Genomic DNA, 20,618 nt, shown 5'->3' on the forward strand with positions numbered 1-20,618 from the left:
CAAGCATTTGGGTGAATTGGGCCATCGTCCACGAAAGTTTATACCAGGATAGATACGTCAGTCTTTAAGGTGCCACAAGACTTTTTGTCATTTTTGCTGCAATAGACTAAAACAGTTATCCTCGGGGTGAGGCTTAATATAGGTGGTGGGAAGAGGTTGCAGACATTTATATTATCAGATATGAAGATGGTTTCAGGTTGCACCTGGGACCAGAGTGGAGGCTGGTGGTTCCAATTTCAATGAGGCTGTAAATCCAATTTGGGGTTTGATCAGAACTAGCCAGAGCATTAAAGGAGTTATCTAAGGTGCTGAATCTGGCCCCCAGAATAGGCCAGGCATCTTGGATAGCTCCCTTAGAGTTCTGGCTAAAATAGGGTGACCCCATGGAAAGGAGGACCAGGCTCCTGTATCTTCCACAGTTGCATATAAAAGGGGATTTCAGCAGCTGTCATTTGTATGCATACAGCACCTGGGGAAATTCCCTCTTTATCTCAACAGTGAAAGCAGCAGGAGCTATGCTAGAGTGACCAGATACAAAAGAGGGCAGGGCTCCTGCAGCTTTCACTGTTGTGATGAGGGGATTTCACATACATGCATACAAATGCCCCCTGCTGAAATTCCCTTCTATACGCAATGGTTGAAGATACAGGAGCCCAGTCCTCCTTTCCATAGGGTCACCCTAGACCAGAACCCAGAGTGGATTCACAGCCCCACAGAAATTGGAGCCACCAGCCTCCAGTGCCTGTGGGCTCCTCCCAAGGGTTTGCTGGGAGGAAGAAACAAATTAAAACAGGCTCAGCTTTCCTTGGCAGGAAGGTGCGGGCTGGTGGGGAAAGCTTCACCTGGGGGATTTCTGCCTGCCAGGCAATTTTAAAAAAACATTGGGGGACGGAGAGGGGTGTACAAAGAACAGTCTCTTTTCATATTTTGTGTAGATTAAATGGTGTTCATGATACAAGGCTACTTGAAGTGAATGCGGGTGTGGTGAAAAGGCAGAATATGAATAAAATAAGTAACTCTGGCAGGTGAAATGTTATTTGCGTGTGCAAGCACGCATTCAGACGAGCCCTTGTACTCAGGGACGCCTCAGGTTTTAAAAAGGCGGGAAAAGTGCGACGTGAGGGAAGAGCGAGCGTCCGTTAGGCAACGTCGCCTGAGGGGCGGGAAAAGGGCGGGAAAAGGGGAGCTTCTAAGTGGTGAGGCGAACGGGTCGTTGAGGCGGGAAATGTGTGTGTGGAGGAATCATCCTGAGGAGAATTTGTATTCTCTGAGGTGCTGCGTTTACCTCAAGACAATAAGCTTTACTTGGCTAAAAGTGCACAAGGAAGCACACAAGTTTTAAATAGTGCCCAATCCAGTATGTGCCTCTTGAGGAAGGGGGTTGATCCCTTAGTTCTGTATACAAAATAATTAGCAGAGATTACAACCCTAGTTTCAGCCATCCTCATCATCATCATATATTTATTTCTTACATGAATGGAAAGGCTGTGTGTGTGTGTGTGATCTACCTTTGTTCACTATGATTGTGAGCACAATAGGATAACTAACTGGTATAAAGTAATTCAATTACACACCTATAGTCAATTATTTTCAACTGTAAACTCCTTGGGGCAGGGACCTATTTATTTAAAACATTTATATCCTCCCCTACATCATTAAGATTCCAGATAAAAGCATGCAGTATAAAACAGTAAACATACACAGCTAAAAACAAATTAAACCAGGATGAACCAAGTTAAAACAATATATCATTTAAAAGCAGTAAAACAAAGCAGTTGTCTTGTGCTTTGGAAAGTGTTCTGTACATGGATGGTACTATATAATCTATAATTTTGATAATGACAAAATATCTAATATTGTTTAAGCTCTTCACACATGGCGAATTCAAAGATTACTTAAAGCCATTTAGTTTTCTCCTTTGCATACTTTTAACCATCTTTTTGTACACAGAGAGATTAAAGATTAAGAATGGTTAAAAAAAACTGGTTTTGCCCACACACTGTTATTATTATTTATTTATATAGCACCATCAATGTACATCAGTGTTCATCAATGTACATCAATGTTCAGTGCAGACCAAGGAGTAAAATGGTAACTTTAATGTGAATTTGTATTCTGTATGTTGATTTGGCAAATCTTTCTCTAATCAGAAGATCAGGGTTTTATTTTTCACCAGTGCAAGGATCTGTTCCTGAAAGAATAATCTGAACTACGCATTTAAAGAATCCGGTTCTGAAAATGCTTTATCTATTTACCAGGCTCATTAAATCAATGGCACTTCTTACAAAAATATGACTTTGCCCCAGAAATAAAATTTAAAAAATCATAATCAGTCATATCCATAACGTTAAACTTCTATCCTGTAATTTTGTACAAATCTGTTACAAAAGTAATGTATGTATTTTATTAACAGTTAATTGAAATAACGGGAAAGAACTGAAAATATGGCAACGGCCCAGAAGCAAAGGAATTCTTTGGTATAGTTACTTTTATTTTATTTATAGTAATTTCATTTTTACAGGAATCATTGATTACATCTACTCAATACAATGCACGTGAGATTGCAGTGAGTTTAGGCATAAGCACCTTAGCGAAGGATAGAAATGAGGTTGGAGAAACATTAGCTGGAATGTTCTGGGGTTATATTCTGGGGTTATATTCTACAACTCTTTGTACACATGCACTGAGAAAGCAATTTGCACAACTCCGGCCGCGTGCTGCTTAGATGATCCCAATCTTGTTGGCCACATCCAGCGCATCGTAATCTGGAGCAAGACGGACGTAGGCCTTTTTTCCCCGTCGGGCCTGATCAGGGCGTTGACTTTGGCCACATCAATGTCGTACAGCTTCTTGACGGCCTGCTTGATCTGGTGCTTGCTGGCTTTCAAAATTAAAAATTAAAATGAGAAAAATGCTTTATAGATGTATTTACGAATACGATTGGAGTAGCATTTTTACTAAAACTGCAATCTCATACACACTTACCTCGGAGTAAACAGCATTGAACTTAACGAGACTTTCTTTTGAGGAGCCATGAAAAGAATTGTCTTGTAAAAGTCTCGTCAATTCAGCATAAATGAATATTAAAGAAAGTCAATATAAAACAATTTACAGCTACTACATTAGAAAAAAAAAAGATATGGTATTACCATACTTGGGATGTAACTTTTTATTTATTATTTGATAGATCCTATCCTATGCATGTTTAGACAGAAACAAGACCTACAACTCCCAGTATTCCCCAAGGCTGGGGAATGCTGGGAGTTGTAGTACTTCCCCCCCATCTAAACACGGATAGGATTGTTTGTATCATCTTAATGTCATTAATGCAAGAATATATAGAGCGAATGTGAACATTCAAGCTCACAAAAATAACATGCTGTCCTGGAACATTAATTCTTTCTTCTTTGTGTTGTAGAGTGCAGCAATATTTCCCAACAAAATATCAACTGAGCAGCAGTCACTGGTATTAGTGAAGAGACTGCTGGCAATAGCTGTATCCTGCATTACTTACCTAAGAGGGCTCTTTCCAGAATTCGCATATGGAACAAGATATTTAGATGGTAATGCCTTTCCTTTGTAGAATTTTTCTTTCTCTCTAACGTGGTTTATCAATATGTAGCATGACCTTTAGAAGTTGCAAGATAATGATGTCCAAGAAAGGTACCGGCACATAAGGTTGATCTTTAGGTAGGTTAAATCTATTGCTGCGGACTGCTGTTGAATGTCAAAATACACACACACACAAACACCCTATGCTTGTGCAAAGAACATCAGATAAGCTGGATGAATTAGAGTTTACTTTTTAATTAGTTATTTTAAATATTTTTATACCACACCACCTTTCCATAAAACTCACCAAAAATCAACAATAAAACCATGTTAAATTACTAAAACTATTAAAGGCCATGTAAAAGGTAAATATTAACGCATTCATTGTGATCACAGACCCAAAAAAGTAAATACAACAAAAACAATAAAATGTCAAAGGATGTACATAACGCCCCTGTTCAGACAACACATTAAACCACAGTGGTTAAGCATTTTAAGCTAAACATTTTATGCAATGCTGGGAATTGTATGTATAGGGCTGCACCCTTAGGATACAATCCTATGCATGTTTAGACAGAAAATGTCCTACAACTCTGTGAGTTGAAGGACTCTTAAGATTGCACTCTTGTTTAAACTACTCTTCCTCAAATGGTACTGTTGAGACGTTCTGTATTACAATTCCCACCAGCCATGGCCAGCACGCCAGTGGTCACAGAGTATGGGGATCGTAGTACAATACATCTGGAGGGCAGCTGTTTTAAATGAAAGAGTTTCCACGGGTCTTCTGGGAAGAATTCTTAATAAAGGGAGAATCAATCTCTCTCTTTGGGCTCCCTTACAAATTACAGTATAAACTCACAGATTCTATTTCTCTGATTCCACAGGGACAAAGTTAATTGAACAGAATCTTGTGAAATTGACCAATTAGCAAAATAAGTTGTCGTTGATAGTGCTATCAGTGTTGTGTTTGAGGTTTGTTAAATGTCTTTTGTCTGTGTCTTTTAAGACCTCTGTGTGAAAATATTGAAGGAAGATAAAAACTGCCCTAGCTCCGGTCAGCTGGTGAAATGGTATGTAATTTAGATTTCCAGGGGCTTTGTGGAATCCTTGTTTATAGCTCACATCTGCACTCTATTATTCAAATCAGATGTTATTCTTTGTATTATTTTTATTGCACCATCTGTGTACATAGTGTTTTATAAAGAAAGACAGGATAGGTCACTGCCCCAGGGAGCTTACAGTCTAAGATTCAGTAAAGGGGAGACAACAGAAGAAGTGGAGGGAAATGAAGGTAGAGGGAGAAAAGGGGAAGAATATGAGATAATTGCAGTTGCATGCATTTTATTTTAGTTTAATGGAAAAGGTGGGATTTGAGGAAGGCTTTGAAAGAAGAGAGGTGACTTCATGGAGGTACTCCAGGCCAGGCCAAAGGGGCAACAAGAGAAAAAGGACAGTGTCATTTGCGCATGATAACTTCAGAAATCTGAAAGTGGTAGAGCTGGAGGAGTGATACTCACAGGTGGGGATGTGTCAGATAGAAGAGTGGAGAGATACACAGGAGAAGGGCAAAGCAGGGTTCCCCTGGTGAGAGCTTCTGCAGGATCTGAGAGTGGAAAATAAGGTGTTTTAGGGATTTAAGTGGGGATCTTGGAATTGTAGATTTCAAGCTGAATATGAGCCAACAGTGCGATATGGCTGCAAGAAAGGCAAATGCTATTTTGGGCTGCATTAATAGAAGTATAGCTTCCAAATTGCGTGAGGTACTGGTTCCTCTCTATTCGTCCCTGGTTAGGCCTCATCTAGAGTATTGCGTCCAGTTCTGGGCACCAAACTTCAAGAAGGACGCAGACAAGCTGGAGCGTGTTCAGAAGAGGGCAACCAGGATGATCAGGGGTCTGGAAACAAAGCCCTATGAAGAGAGACTGAAAGAACTGGGCATATTTAGGCTGGAGAAGAGAAGATTGTGGGGAGACATGATAGCACTCTCTAAATACTTAAAAGGTTGTCAGACAGAGGAGGGCCAGGATCTCCTCTCGATCCTCCCAGAGTGCAGGGCACGGAATAACGGGCTCAAGTGACAGGAAGCCAGATTCCAGCTGGACATCAGGAAAAACTTCCTGACTGTTAGAGCAGTACGACAATGGAACCAATTACCTAGGGAAGTTGTGGGCTCTCCCACCCTAGAGGCCTTCAAGAGGCAGCTGGACAACCATCTTTCGGGGATGCTTTAGGGTGGATTCCTGCATTGAGCAGGGGGTTGGACTCGATGGCCTTGTAGGCCCCTTCCAACTCTACTATTCTATGATTCTATGTGATCAGAGGGACAAGATAGGTGGATGATTTTGGCAGCACACTGCTGCTGGAGATTGGTGAAGGGATATGTATCCTAATATGAAGAATTTGTTAAATTCGGGATTTCACTCAGTGTAAATGTGAATGCAACTGCCTTCTCAGTCAAAACCATAAAACAGCGGTAAACAACTAACGAATACTAACTGGATGAAAAACTGTGCAATAGGTATTGTTGAATGTTTCAGTTTTATAAATAAACATAGAGATCAGTATTAAACAACAGTATTGTTTGATTTTTGCAGGATGTTAGGGTGCTATGATGCACTGCAGAAAAAATATGTAAGTTATATATCGTTTTTATCTTCAACAAGCAAAAGTATATTTGCAGATTCAGCTTGAAATTTTACACTAAAATGCTTCTAATTCCTAATTATTTTTTCTTTGTTATCGTATTTTAAACAGCTCAGATTAATCGTTTTAGCGGTAAGTTTTGAATATTGCTGACATTTGAAAATGAATCAGTATTTTACCTGCTGCATATTACTTTGTATTGTCCTGATTATGTTATTTATCTTTAAATACAGGTCTACACTGATCAGGAGACCCCTCAAGTATGTTGATGATGACATTACATTCACAACCACAACCTTGAATTTCAGCCCCTTGTATTGGATCAAAATATATATTCCAGTTCTTAAGAAGACCTATATTAAAAAATGTGGATTGTTAGATCATTGCACTATATGTACCTTTCTTGATGCAGACGGTAGTAATGTAGCCAACCACGAGGTGTCACTCTACCTCTATATGATGTAATAGCAACATTAAAAATATGAATTCTGCATCTTTAAAGTTGCATCTGGAACATGAGGTTTTCTCCCATATAATTTAGATGTGTTGAATGGTTCTACTGACCCTAATTCTGCAAATTTTATTAAGACAATTGTGCATTTTAGAAATGGAACATCCCATTGATTGTCTTGGCTTGTGAGTCTACAAACTGGGTAGACCGGAAGCAACTATCTAGGATCTGTTGAGGACACCATTTATTTTTATTTGTTTATTTTAAACAGTTATACCTGGACTTTCATCATAACAGACTCTAAAGGAGATACTAACCCATAACTCTGAGCATTCTAGTTAAGTATCACATATCACTTGCCAGCATTTAGATTAAAGAGAATGCAATATCAGTATACAGTGGTGGCCAAAATTGTGGATGCTTTTTGAAATGTTCATGTTTTGCAACTTTGCATGCTTATAGAAAATGTTCTGTTTCACGAAATTCAAATGTTTATATATCAATTGAAAGACCTGATTCACGTCATACAACAATCCTGCTTCTTTTCCTGGGTGTCCAATCAACTCTTTTCTTTCGATGCCATTGCTCTATTTATGATGTACGTATGTACACTTTTAATTTGAGAAATACTTCAAATATTCACACAATCTCCAATTGCGCTTCAGTTACAGAACAAACAGCAAAACTGACTTTCCCAACTTGTAACATGATGTACCGCAGCTACTGCAATGTGATCTAGAGTATTGCGTCCAGTTCTGGGCTCCACAATTCAAGAAGGACGTAGACAAGCTGTAGCGTGTTCAGAGGAGGGCAACCAGGATGACCAGGGGTCTGGAAACAAAGCCCTGTGAAGAGAGACTGAAAGAACTGGGCATGTTTAGCCTGGAGAAGAGAAGATTGAGGGGAGACATGAGAGCACTCTTCAGATACTTAAAAGGTTGTCACACAGAGGAGGGCCAGGATCTCTTCTCGATCCTCCCAGAGTGCAGGACACGGAATAATGGGCTCAAGTTAAAGGAAGCCAGATTCCAGCTGGACATCAGGAAAAACTTCCTGACTGTTAGAACAGTACGACAATGGAATCAGTGACCTAGGGAGGTTGTGGGCTCTCCCACACTAGAGGCCTTCAAGAGGCAGCTGGACAACCATCTGTCAGGGATGCTTTAGGGTGGATTCCTGCATTGAGTAGGGGGGTTGGACTCGATGGTCTTGTAGGACCCTTCCAACTCTGCTATTCTATGATTGGTCCCCAGAACAAGGACTGTGATTGGCCAGTACGGTTTGCAATTCCAATCCGCTTTTTCACTCAATCAGCTGTGTTTGTTTTTAGACTAAAGTAAGCATAACTTTTTTTGTACTGCAGATATTTGCGTTCTGTTTTTTATTGAATTCAGCATTAAATTCTCTTTCAATTGATATATAAACATTTGAATTTCGTGAAACAGAACATTTTCTATAAGCATGCAAAGTTGTAAACATGAAAATTTCAAAAAGTGTCCACAATTTTGGCCACCACTGTATACTGAAAGTCAGTGTGGTATAGTGGTTAGAGTGGCAGACTAGGATTGAGAAGACCTGGGTTCAAATGACTCTCCATCATTAGGTGACCTTAGTCCTGTCATTCCATCTCAGCTTAACCTACTTCACAGGTTTGTTGTGAGAATAAAATGGTACTGGGGAACTATGTCCTCCGTCTTGAGCTTCTTGAAAGGAGGTGTGAATTAATTTCTTGTTATGGCAAAATAGATCTGGCACTATATTTCACTTACTATTTCCCATCTTACATACTAGATGCACAATTGATATGTTTTGTGTTTAGATAGTTACAGAGTGCTACCAGTTCAAGTTCAAATACACCGACAAAGGACCATCAATGGATTTCACAAGGTATTCTTTCTTTGCCTGCTTCCCCCCTCACCATACAAGACATTTCTTTCCTGTTCTAGCAAAGCGAGGACAATCAGAGGGTGTTCTTTGATTCTAGGAACTTAAAGTTAATATGGCTCTGTTGTGTTCACCAAGGAAAAAGCATTTTGTCGTTGCAGAACAAATGCTCAATAATAGTTAGCTCTCAATTGGTCTCTAGTAACATTTGTTAGGAAGCCATAATAGAATGGCTTCAGGAAATATTGTCAAATAGCAAATATGCAGTTTTATTGGTTAGAACAGTAAAAACATATACATTTAGATTTGCCTTCCAGAGCAAGTATACTTTAAACTTTGTTTTCTAGATACTGAAAAATGTGTATATTATAAATAATGGAGAAAGCTGTATTTCAGCATTAAATATTGTTTCCTGGGATATGTCCCAGAACAGACCAGGAACAGCACGTACAGTCTGGACTTAGTGCCAGCTGGCATCCTTGATAAGAAGAACGCCACTTCTGGGTTTTGTACCAGGAAAGTATCTCACTGAAGAGGTACTAACATTTCTGAAATGTTATTTTCAATATATGGGCTATTCTCCAGCTCTTCAGTTCGTTTTGAAGGGAATTACCTTTAGCCTAGTCTTTCACTGAAGCTATGCAAACAATGCAGGGATAGGCTGTTGTGCATATAGGCCAACCTATTAAATAGCTTGTTCATAAGAATGTAAGAGGAGCCCTGCTAGGTGAAGGTCGGCAGGTGGGAGGGACTTGGGTAGAGCTAGGAAATGGTGGAAGGACAGATAGACAGGAGGGAGTCTGGCATCCCGTTTCCCAGAATGCCCCAGAAAGCCCACAAGCAGGGCATGAATGCAATAACCCTCTCCTGTTGCTCCTGGTTCTTAGTGACATTCCTACAGCCTCCAAATGTGGAGGTGCCATATAGCCATCATGATTTGTAGCCATGGATAGATTTGTTCACCATGAATTTATCAAATTCCCTTTTAAAACCGTCTTAAGCTGGTGACTAGGTACTGCATCTTATGGTAGCAGATCCCATAAATTAATCATGTATTTTGTGAGGATGTCCTTTCTTTGCCTCTCCTGAATTTCCTGCCAATCAATTTCATTGGATGACCTCTTGAGCTCAAGGAAGAGAAAAATGTCTGTCTATCTACTTTCACTACGCCATGCATAATGTTATAGTCCTCTTTCATGTCCCACTTTAGTCATCTTTTTTTTCCTAAAGTATAAAGCCCCCAGTATTTCAGGAATTCCTTGTAGGGATTTGAAAAATACAAGGGGGTTGGACTCGATGGACTTATAGGCCCCTTCCAACTCTACTATTCTATGATTCTATTTCAGCCTCCTGATCATGTGGGTTGCCTTTTTCTGTACTCTTTCATGTGTTGCAGCGGGTAACATTAAAAAAAAGAAAACAATTATAGGCAGGAACTTGGGTAGAGCTGGGAAGGGTGAGTGGGTGGGCAGGAGGGAGGAACAGTAAAGCTATACCACCTATACAGCCTATGGATGTTTTGTGCTTTTCTAGTAAAAACCAGGAGAGTAATTCCAACATCACATGTGCAGATACTAAGAAAGCAAGTATCCTGCTGATACGGAAGATTTACGTCCTAATGCAGAATCTGGGCCCTCTTCCTGACGATGTCTGTCTAACTATGAAACTGTTCTATTATGATGAAGGTACCATTTCATATCTTAATTCAGTCTAACACATACATGTTAAAATCATATGTTTCCCGTATTGGAACATCACTAACTTTTCTTTTTAGTTACGCCCCCTGACTACCAGCCTCCAGGATTCAAAGCGGGTGATTGCGAAGGGATGACATTTGATGGGGAACCTATGTACCTAAATGTCGGTGAGGTTCCCACCCCTTTTCACCTGTTGAAACTTAAAGTGACAACAGAGAAAGAAAGAATGGAGCATATCGATAAAACCATACTAAAGCAAAGCAATTCTTTGACTTCTCGAAAGACACGACATCTTGTTGAAGGGAAGGACCAGAAAATGAATGTAAGAACTGAAAAATATTTGTATATTTTTGTCATGGCCCATGGAATTATTGTTATATTATTAACAATCCAGACATAATTGTTTGCATTGCCCATCTTTCAAAATGTCTTAACAAACGTTCAGTTTTGTTGAAGATGTTCTTATTTGTGTACTTCACACAGGAAGTTTTTGTTGCAGAAAATAAAATAAGAAAACAGAAAAATACACCCAGGATCCTGCACACTGGAGGTACCAAGTGTATATAATCTGTGTGTCTGTGAAGCATACTTTTTCACTTGTATTTTTCATGTTATGGTGTTTTAAAATAAATCACAACAATGTTTTAATAGAATACATGTGCTTCTTTCTCCCTTTCGCCCCCAGAAAAAATGTAACAAAATGAGATACTGCTGCCCAGTTTACAAAATTATGATCCCATTAAGAGAGTAGATATGAGAAGATGGCATTTTTCCTACATTTTATCATAATAAAATTCATTCTATTCTGGACTTAGTTTTTCACAGTCTGAACCTGTGATGATAGTGGAAGGGAAGACCTGCATGTTCACTTAGTTAATATTCTTGAAAATTTGAATGGGAAGGAGCTAAGGGGCAACATGTGTTTTCTCTAGTACCTGCTTCTACCTCCTAGGGGAGGCCCTGCTTCCTATCCAGGTAACAGTGAGGACTAGAGTGTTCAATATATCACTATTTCTGTCAGTCCCATTTTGAGGATGTAGATAAATATAAACTATTGTTTTCTAAGGATTTGTCTAATTCTTTCAAGTGCCATTTACAGAACTAAATTTAGTATGTGAAGAAGATGAAAGTATAAAAACTGAAGAACGCTCCTTCAATAATTCTCAGGTAAAACGCTGCATTTTCATTCTCGTTTCCATGTTCGTTTCCATTCATTTTTCTGGATCCAAGTGTTTTGTAGCTGGTGAAACATTTACAGAATTTAAGAAGTACGGCAGAATCTGACAACAATGTAGACGTTGCCTGAACTGGTGGTTTAGAACTACCCCATACAGAAGTTTTCAAAGATAAATTAATTGTCAAATGATTGGCCAACCTCATCCACATTGGCAGATATTTTTTTGCTCATTTCTTTAGGAACTAAATATTATACATGCATCGGGATCACTCTGGAAATGCACTCACTGTGGGCTGCTTTGGAAACAAAAAAACATTTTTCCAGGGTCAAGCTTAAGGAAAACTGGTTTTACAAGTTTGCTGCAGAAGCTTTGCTCTGCACCGGGCTGAGACCTGTGGCATTATAAATCCACCTCCCCATGCTGGGGGAGCTTTTCCGCTGTTAAAAATGGTTTTAAAATAAATCTTTTTAAGGTGGTAAATGAGAGTGTTTAAATTTAAATGTACAAGCATTGCTTAAGTAACAAAAACGCAGACAACCCACCTGAAGTGTGCAGGGAAGATCAAAACTGATGTTCGAATCCTTGACCAAAGTCAGTACATCTGTTGGCTGCATTGCAAAGGCGGAGTGGGTACAGAAGCAAATCTCATCTCTTGTTTGTGGGGAGGGGAAAGCCTGTAATTCCTGTTTCTAAGTATGTCTATACACTGCCCAACCCCACACCAAAGCTGAAATGATGTTTTTACGTTAAAACTGTCTGCTCGTTTCACTGTTTTTAGGTGGAACATCTAGTCAATAAAACATCAGAACTCGAAGTAGCTGAGGGCAAGACTCGAAGCGGAAAGAGGTTTCAGTGCAACACGGTTAGTGGTTATTTTAAAATGAACGAACAGAACGTTCTGTTGAAATATCAGTGGCCCCGTTCAGACAACACGCTAAACCGTGCTGCTTAACCACAAAATGGTTAATGGAATGCATGCATTCCATTAACCATTTTGTGGTTAAGCAGCACGGTTTAGCGTGTTGTCTGAACGGGGCCAGAGTGAGATAAAATAACTCAGAAATGTGCAATGCAAATTTGCGGTGCTGAAACTATTCTTAAAATGCACAGGCCTAAAATTACCTCTGTTTTCTGATTACCTCAGTTTCCCTACTATTACACCAGTAGGAGTTCTTATTTATTACTAATGAAATATTAATTCATTTTCCATAATACTTTTCTGTAGTATTCCAAGTGCATTATGAATCTCGCCTTAGTTACTTTTCCAGCATACTTGTGACATCTGTAAAGCAACCTGGTGAGCTGCACAACTACATGGGAGTTTGAACTGGCTCCTGGTGGGTGCCATTTTTTGTGTAATGTTCAAGGCTCCAGAGTGAGATCAGGAAGAATCCACTCTAATTGTTTCGTGTGATGACATGGCATGGTTCTGAAGACTTATCAGAGGAATGCTTCCTGTTCTTGCTTTGAAGCTTTGTGGGTTTAAAAAAATGCCGCTCACCAGCAGCAGCTGTGACTATCAGGAGTGTAATTTCTGCTGCCAACAAGATTGTGAAAGCGGCGGCAGCAGCAACAAAAGATGTGAAGGGAGACAGATATGCCTTTACCACCCAGAGCTCCAACTTTCCATCTGTAAAAATTCTGAACTGCTCTATATCCATCATACCTAGGTTGTTTGTATCCTAACCTCTTTCCTAGCTTGGCCTTGTTTCCTAAAGTACTTGGGTCGGTACAGAAACAAACCTTTGTACAACTCTGCTGGTTGCTTTACTGACATAACATTTTTTACCTGTAAGCATTGTGGGTAAGATTTTGCCGGAATCAGCGACTCAGGAAATGCCCTTCAGAATGTACAGCGGTGAAAGTAAATCATATGTTGTCATGACCAAGCCAAGAGTTGCCCTTACTGTCGCCACTCTTAAAGAGTCCTTCATTAATTTTTTAACACAAGTTGAGGAAGAGGAACAGCCTACTGATATGCACAGTGAGCTTCTTAATAGCTATCCGTAGAACTCTCTTCTAGAGCTAACAGTTCCTCTGTCTCTGTCAAGGGTGGTGTTGAAAGTACCCAAACGCAGTTAGCAGCACAGTGTCCTAAAGAAACTCAGAAGAGAAGTAGCTCAAAATCAGGCAAACCAGTAAGTTCTTATGCTAAACTATGTAGAAAGTAACAAGAGTTCTTACTGTGGTTGTTGCCCTTATGTTTATTAATCCAGCCTGTTTGTACAAAATCAGGAGTCTGACGAGCTTTTTAAGTGGCAATGACATTCTTGGAAAATTAGGCGACTTACAAGGATAGAGGCTGTGAGTCAATTTCTATTCACTCATGACAGTCCTGCTGCTTTCAGGAAGACCTACTCTAAAATTGTTTGCATGTTTACTCTGCAGTAAGTCCCACTGAATTTCAATGGGGTTTACTCCCAGTGCGTATACAACTGTAGCATTAAATTGGCACATGTGGCCATTATGGTAAACCAGTGAGGCCCACAATGAAACATTAAGAGGTGTTTCTGTCTTCTGGATTCTCCCTGGAGCCTTCCCAGAGGGCAAACTAACAGGCCGAATGCCAGCACGGTAAGGAAAATGCCAGGGACCACTGCAGGGACCGATATTGAAGTTAATGCTGTGGTTCAGCTGGGTGACAATTGCATGAAGTGCAGCTCTGGTCTGCATGCACTGGCCACGACCTGTTTATGACATCTGCACCACCAGAAACAGTCAAACATCAAGATGGCACCTGTTAGTACATGCACAGATCCTGGACTATGTGTATGTACGGGCTGGTGCCCAGGGCAGACCGGTCACCTGAGAAATGATCAGTTTCTACAGGTAAATCATGACTCATGCTGTATGTGAGCAAGTTCTCTACCTTGACTTATTTCTAGCACCTTTCTCCCCCCCTCCTTTTTGTCTGGGTGAGTGCACACATGTACAAACTTCGTTTTGAGAATGGTTTGTGCTTTTTTAAAAAAATTACCATATTTCTTCGGTTGTAAGACGCCATCGATTGTAAGACGCACACTAATTTCAGTGCCACCAACAGAAAAAAAACCCTAAGACACACCTGCTATTTTAAGACACACCCCATTTTTAGAGAAGTTTATATGGGAGGAAAAAGTGTGTCTTAGAATCGAAGAAATGAACCTGCAACAAAATGTTGCAATGTGTGACCTGCAACAAAATGTTGCAGTGTGGAGTGCTTCTGTTCAGAGTTCCAGCCAGGATACTCCATTCCATCCTGCCCCCCCCCCAAACTTTCCCCCCCCACACACACACCTGCAATAGACATTCAACATTCTTTCGTCCTGGAGCATGCTCATTGACTCTGTGTGTGTGTGTTGGGGTGTGTATGTCTATGTCCCCATAAAGTTTTTTTGTACTTCTGCACATCTTGGGTTCTGTTAAGCAGGCTGATTCCTCCCTGTCACACATGAGTCATGCCGCTTTGCCTATATAAGGATCAGCAGTCATTCTTGAACAACACTACTGTATTTCTTCGATTCTAAGACGCACTTTTTTAAAAACGGGGTGCGTCTTAGAATCGCAAGTCATTTATTATTTCTTAGAATCAAAACTTTTTATCTGTTGGTGGTACTGAAATTAGTGTGCATCTTACAATCGATGGCGTCTTAGAATCGAAGAAATACGGTAATAGAGAGATTATGCCAGTTTTCTGTAGAAACTGATCATTTGTTTTTAATGAAAGTAAAAAACCCTTATATTATAGGACATTCTGTCTCCGCATCCTATCACGCAAAAGGCAGACAAAATTGACAACCAACAGAATGCCAGTTTTTAGTCTCTTGATAATAGTTTATAGAATGTTAATGTTCTCCATAATTCCATCCTATACCAGTCTTCTAAGCCAATTCCATCAACATGGGTTTAGTTCCATATAAAATCAATGTAAATTTAATCGGAATTGCACCCTAAATCTGAACAACTAGTTTTGTATTTTTCTGCTAAATACAGCTTACATATGATCAACAAAAACAAGACAGTCCCTGCCTTCATGCTTACAATCTAAAAGACATGACTCAAAAGGAAAACGGGAGGGGATGTGAAGAGGGATCTCTTTGTTCTCTGCAAACGAACATTATTAGAGTAATGATTTATCTGCAGTGTTACATTCTACAACAGACTCCATTGCAATATTTATTTTTTTCAGGTCTGTGATTTTGAATTGTCTTCCAGTCAAGATTCGGGTTCCAAACGAAGAAAAATTAGTGAACCGAAGGAGCAGCTTTAGATATTAGCCTCCTAATGTTTTCATTTCCATTTTTCTTTTAGAATGTTTCCTTCATCGTAGCTAGTATTTTGATGTTTTCAGATGGAATATATTTTAAATGGGTAAAGCGATCAAACATACTTCAGTGCTTATATTTACCGTCAAAAGGATAGGATTTTAATTTAGAAACACATAAAATTCAAGTTCATGAAATTCACATTTTATCTATCAGCTGGGTGTGTGTGTGTGTGTGTCATGGGGGAGAGTTGCAGTTCTATGAGGACATTTAACCATAACACACGGCATGCAAGAAAAAATTGCCCATGTGGAGTTTCACATAACTTCGGCTCTCGGCATACAAAACATAGCATGTGTAGCTAGAATAACATGTAAAGAAAATGAACTCTAAAATTTTGCCTCATTAATTTTTCAAAATGCTTTTCCCTTGCAGCAAGAAGGAATTTTGGATAATTTGCTTAGGGGACAATCCCATGCACATTTAGACAGAAAAAAAGTCCTACAAAACTCAGCATTTCCAAACTAGCAATGCTGGGACTTGTAGGATGTTTTTTCTCTCTCTCCTGTCTAAACATGCATAGGATTCTGCCTTTAGTCTATTGATTCTCATAAATAGCTACATTTAGATAGTTTTTGTTCTTTACATGAAACTGAACTGTCAGAATCTCCAAACATTGTTACTACTTATAAATAAATAAAAATGATAGGTGGGTATATGTCTGTGCATGAGAGAGAGAATGTGACGTGTTTAACAACAGTTAAGACAACAGCAACTTTTTAAAGAATAGTTTTGCAAAATGAGTATACACTATAAACTTTCCACTAACTGGAATAATCACAAGCAGCACTATTTATACCATGTAAATGAGAAAAAAATGGTTTTTACTAATGGTCTGATCCTGAGGTTAATCATACCTAAGTCCTATGGAAGGAGAAATCCCATGGATTTCAACAGTTCTCAGACACATCTGAAATTTTCTGGACTGGGGCTAATAATTAACTTATCTTGTTTTCTGTTACTAGAGGTGTTATCACAAAGTTAGAAAATGTTAATTTTATGCCATATAATTCTTGAAACATAATGGAAGGCTTATTTTGTCTCAAAAATATTGATTTCTCATGAAAGGATTACAGAGGTCTGCAATGACATGTGCTTTCTGTTTTAAGCCTTCCAATTTAATCGCCACAATAAAATATCTACACTTTGAACAAGCCACCTCTTTTCAGAACTTTTATTTTAGATGTCGATTCTTGCCTCATCGCTGCTTCCAATCGTATTGAACTGCCACATAAATTTTCAAAATACTGGATGCAGGGCAAGACATGGATTTGTGCAACACCCAGTCTTCGAGATCTTCCAGGTGGGTGCAAATTCCATGCAAAATCACACCGGGGATGGCAATAGAAGCAGCTGGTTGTGTTAAACTGGTAAGAAACAGTGACATATAGACCCAGGATTTTAGTCCCAAGCAAAATAAAGCTTTTCTCTGGTTGTAGAGTGGGTCTTTCTCTAACTTTGGGATGCATCTCATCATGGCTGACAGGCAAGGTGTTCCATTAAGAATACCACCCAGCATCCCAGGTTGTTGGGGTTCTCTGTTTTCTTTTTGATATTGGATTCTTCCAGGTAAAAGGCTCCTAGCGCTACAAATCAAAACGGCATCATCCACCTATTCTGTCTTTCTTTCTTACCAGATTTTTTTCTGATAAGAAAAAACATAGAAGAAGTGGTTGAGGAAACATGGGAGGGTTACAAATTGAAGCCCTTCCGGTACTTGAAAAATAATATGTGTATGTGTGTCCCTGCCTCACCCTTCAGTCTTTTTCAGGCTAAATCTACCCAGTTCCTTCAACCTTTCCTCATAGGACTTGTTTTCTATATCCCAGGCCTTATCTTCGTTGCTCTTCTATGAACTTGATCCAATTTGTGTACATCCTCCTAAGTGTGATGCCCAGAAATGGAGATAGTACTCCTTTAGACCTCATCTATGTTAAATATATAGTATGCAGCTGATCCTCAATTTGTATGTTACCTTCAAGTAATCATGTGGGGCACTGATCAGATTGGGACCACCACATGGAAGTAGGGGAGGTTTAGATCTTCCCATCCACTCAGGTGTTTCTCCTAAACCCCCCTCCCCATGTATGGGGGGTAAAAAGAGAGGGGTAACTCCACTTGCATCAATGGAGACTGTTTTTCTTTTTAGCGAGGGTGACCCTATGGAAAGGAGGACAGGGCTCCTGTATCTTTAACAGTAGTGATGAAGAGGGAATTTCAGCAGATGTCATTGGTATGCATGCAGCACCTGGTGAAATCTCTTCATCACAGTTAAAGCTGCAGGAGCTCTGCCCTCTTGACCAGATACAAAAGGGCACTGCTCCTGAATCTTTAACAGTTGTGCTGAAGAGGGAATTTCACCAGGTGCTGCATGAATACAAAGGACACCTGCTGAATTTCCTTTTTCCATACAACTATTAAAGATACAGGAGACCTGTCCTCCTTTCCATATGGTCACCCTATTTTAGCCCTCACGTGATTTGGGTGGTGTCATTGGCTACCATGTCTCTTCAGCAGCCACAAAATGGCATCCACCATTGACTACATATAAGACAGTAGTGAAGGGGGGCTGCCTGTCAGTAATACCCTAAGGTTGCAATTCTATGTATGCTCAGACACAAGGATCCTACAACTCCCAGCATGAGTAGCTGAGACATTTTGGGAATTGTACGGCTTTTTTCTGCCTAAACATGTACAGGATTGTGCCTGAAATGAGGCCTTTCCAGTTTTCCCGCCTTTTTAAAAACTCAGCACCGTTTCCACTAGCTTCCGCCTTCTTTTTCCCCTCAGTGCCTCAGTGGCCATGCAGGCACACTGGAGAAGGACAGCTCCCAATCTCCCCTCTTCACCCTATGAAGGAAGAGGTGTGTTAAGACCCAAAGGGCCACTCTGAGGTGTAGCGCCTGAGGTAAAAACAAAATGGAGTCACAGCTGCTCCCTGTCTTTGAGCAGACGCTGAGGCGCAAGTTGTAAACAGAAGTAACAACCTTATTTAGGGTCATGCCTTAATTTATATGGCATAATTTCCCGCCAGGCTCAGGGATTTTCCTTCCCTCTGTCTGGTTTTCTTGAAGGGACTCTTTATAAGGTTTTTTTGTGTGTGTGGTCAAACAATGGCCCAAAAAACTCAGGCAGAATCTTTCTCCTTTCTCAAAGACTGGCCCGGTCTGTTCATATTGAGGAACCGAGGCCCAAATAATTTTGGGCCTAATTTTGTGGACAAAAATGTCCGAAGAAGAAAGTTGCCGTATAACATTTCCAGAGCAAAAGCAAGTTTCTAGGCCACTTCTCAGAGGTGGCGTTAGAGAACAGCATATGCTCAGGCCCAGAAGTTTCTGAGGAGAAATGTTTGACAGAAAGTTGAGTCAAATGGGCCTAGAATGGCTCAGAACTGACAAAACCCCAGACATTTTAACATTATTATTATTAAGGTATTTTCTGATAGATACTTTTGAGAAACCCATTTTCAGCTGAATGGCAGATTAGAATTCTTGGTCGCTGCAGATAGCTAATAAATTCTCCAAAATGGGAGAGTCGGCAACAAAATGTCAAACGTGCGGCTCCCAAAAAATCCATCTTCACATATATATTATTATTATTATTATTTATTTATATAGCACCATCAATGTACATGGTGCTGTACAGAGTAAAACAGTAAATAGCAAGACTCTGCCGCATAGGCTTACAATCTATGGAGGGTTTGAACGGGCCGTGACTAAACCGAAAAGAGACCTTGGGATTGTGATGGTGCTCATGCCTTGGATGTGGGCTTCCCACAAACGCATTTCGTTGGCGACTGTGGGAACTCAACACAATTGGGTTGACATACTGCATTGCGTTGCCGCAATATTGAACCCCGGTTTCTTCCAGTACGCGCAACAAGCTGGGCCCAAAGGCATGAATTCTCCCTTTATCACCCATCCCTAGCATCTGTTACGTCATGGGACACTTGGTCAAATCTACACCAAGCAAGATAAAACGCTTTGAAAACGCTTTGAAAACTGTATAAAGAGTGTGTCGTGGACCCCAACAGTTGTCAAAACTGTTTTAAAGCTGTGTCTCTTCTGAACCACTTAGCCATCGTGGCTACTAGCCCTCGAAGATAGGCGATCAGTAGCCACAATTGCTCCAATGGACGTGCCTTGTCCCCTTTTAAGGCCGTCTAAAGCAGTGCCCATCTTGCTCAGGAGTAGGGGAAAGGCGTGCATGGCCACAATCCCATGCAAAGTCCCTTTTGCATGCTATTGGGGCCTTACTTCTGCAAAAGCATGCCAAAAAAAACCAAAATAAAAATTAAAAACACCCTGCCATCCTATGCAAACTTGCTAACGAAAGAAAGGAATAAGCCCTCGCTTAGGGTGACCCTATGAAAAGGAGGACAGGGCTCCTGTATCTTTAACAGTTGCATAGAAAAGGAAATTTCAGCAGGTGTCATTTGTATGCATGCAGCACCTGGTGAAATTCCCTCTTCACCACAACAGCTCAAGCTGCAAGAGCCCTGCCCTCTTGTATGTGGTCACTCTAGTATAGCTCCTGCAGCTTTAACTGTTGTGATAAAGAGGGAATTTCACCAGGTTCTCCATATATACAAATGACACCTGCTGAAATTCCCTTTTCAATACAACTGTTAAAGGTACAGGAGCCCTGTCCTCCTTTTCATAGGGTCACCCTACCCTCGCTCCTTGCATTCGGTGAGATTTACTCCAATTAGGGCGACCCTATGAAAAGGAGGACCGGGCTCCTGTATCTTTAACAGTTGCATAGAAAAGGGAATTTCAGCAGGTGTCATTTGTATATATGGAGAACCTGGTGAAATCCCCTCTTCATCACAACCGTTAAAGCTGCAGGAGCTATACTAGAGTGACCAGATTTAAAAGAGGGCAGCTTTAACAGTTGTGATGAAGAGGGA

At 40.2% G+C, this 20,618-nt stretch overlaps 1 protein-coding gene across 1 annotated transcript; it reads left to right on the plus strand.

The window, feature by feature from the left end:
• The first annotated feature begins 2,444 nt into the window (after positions 1–2,444).
• HORMAD1 (HORMA domain containing 1) lies at positions 2,445–16,830 on the plus strand. The gene is made up of 14 exons (XM_063145784.1): positions 2,445–2,477; positions 3,419–3,563; positions 4,559–4,622; positions 6,147–6,183; positions 6,307–6,327; positions 6,429–6,455; positions 8,466–8,533; positions 10,064–10,215; positions 10,305–10,549; positions 10,711–10,777; positions 11,327–11,394; positions 12,184–12,267; positions 13,457–13,543; positions 15,574–16,830. The coding sequence occupies exons 1-14, from the start codon at positions 2,445–2,447 to the stop codon at positions 15,652–15,654; spliced, it is 1,179 nt and encodes a 392-aa protein (XP_063001854.1). The 3' UTR covers positions 15,655–16,830.
• Positions 16,831–20,618: the final 3,788 nt, after the last annotated feature.

This window comes from Elgaria multicarinata, chromosome 21 (genome assembly GCF_023053635.1).
Source record: "Elgaria multicarinata webbii isolate HBS135686 ecotype San Diego chromosome 21, rElgMul1.1.pri, whole genome shotgun sequence".
Lineage (NCBI taxonomy): Eukaryota > Metazoa > Chordata > Lepidosauria > Squamata > Anguidae > Elgaria > Elgaria multicarinata.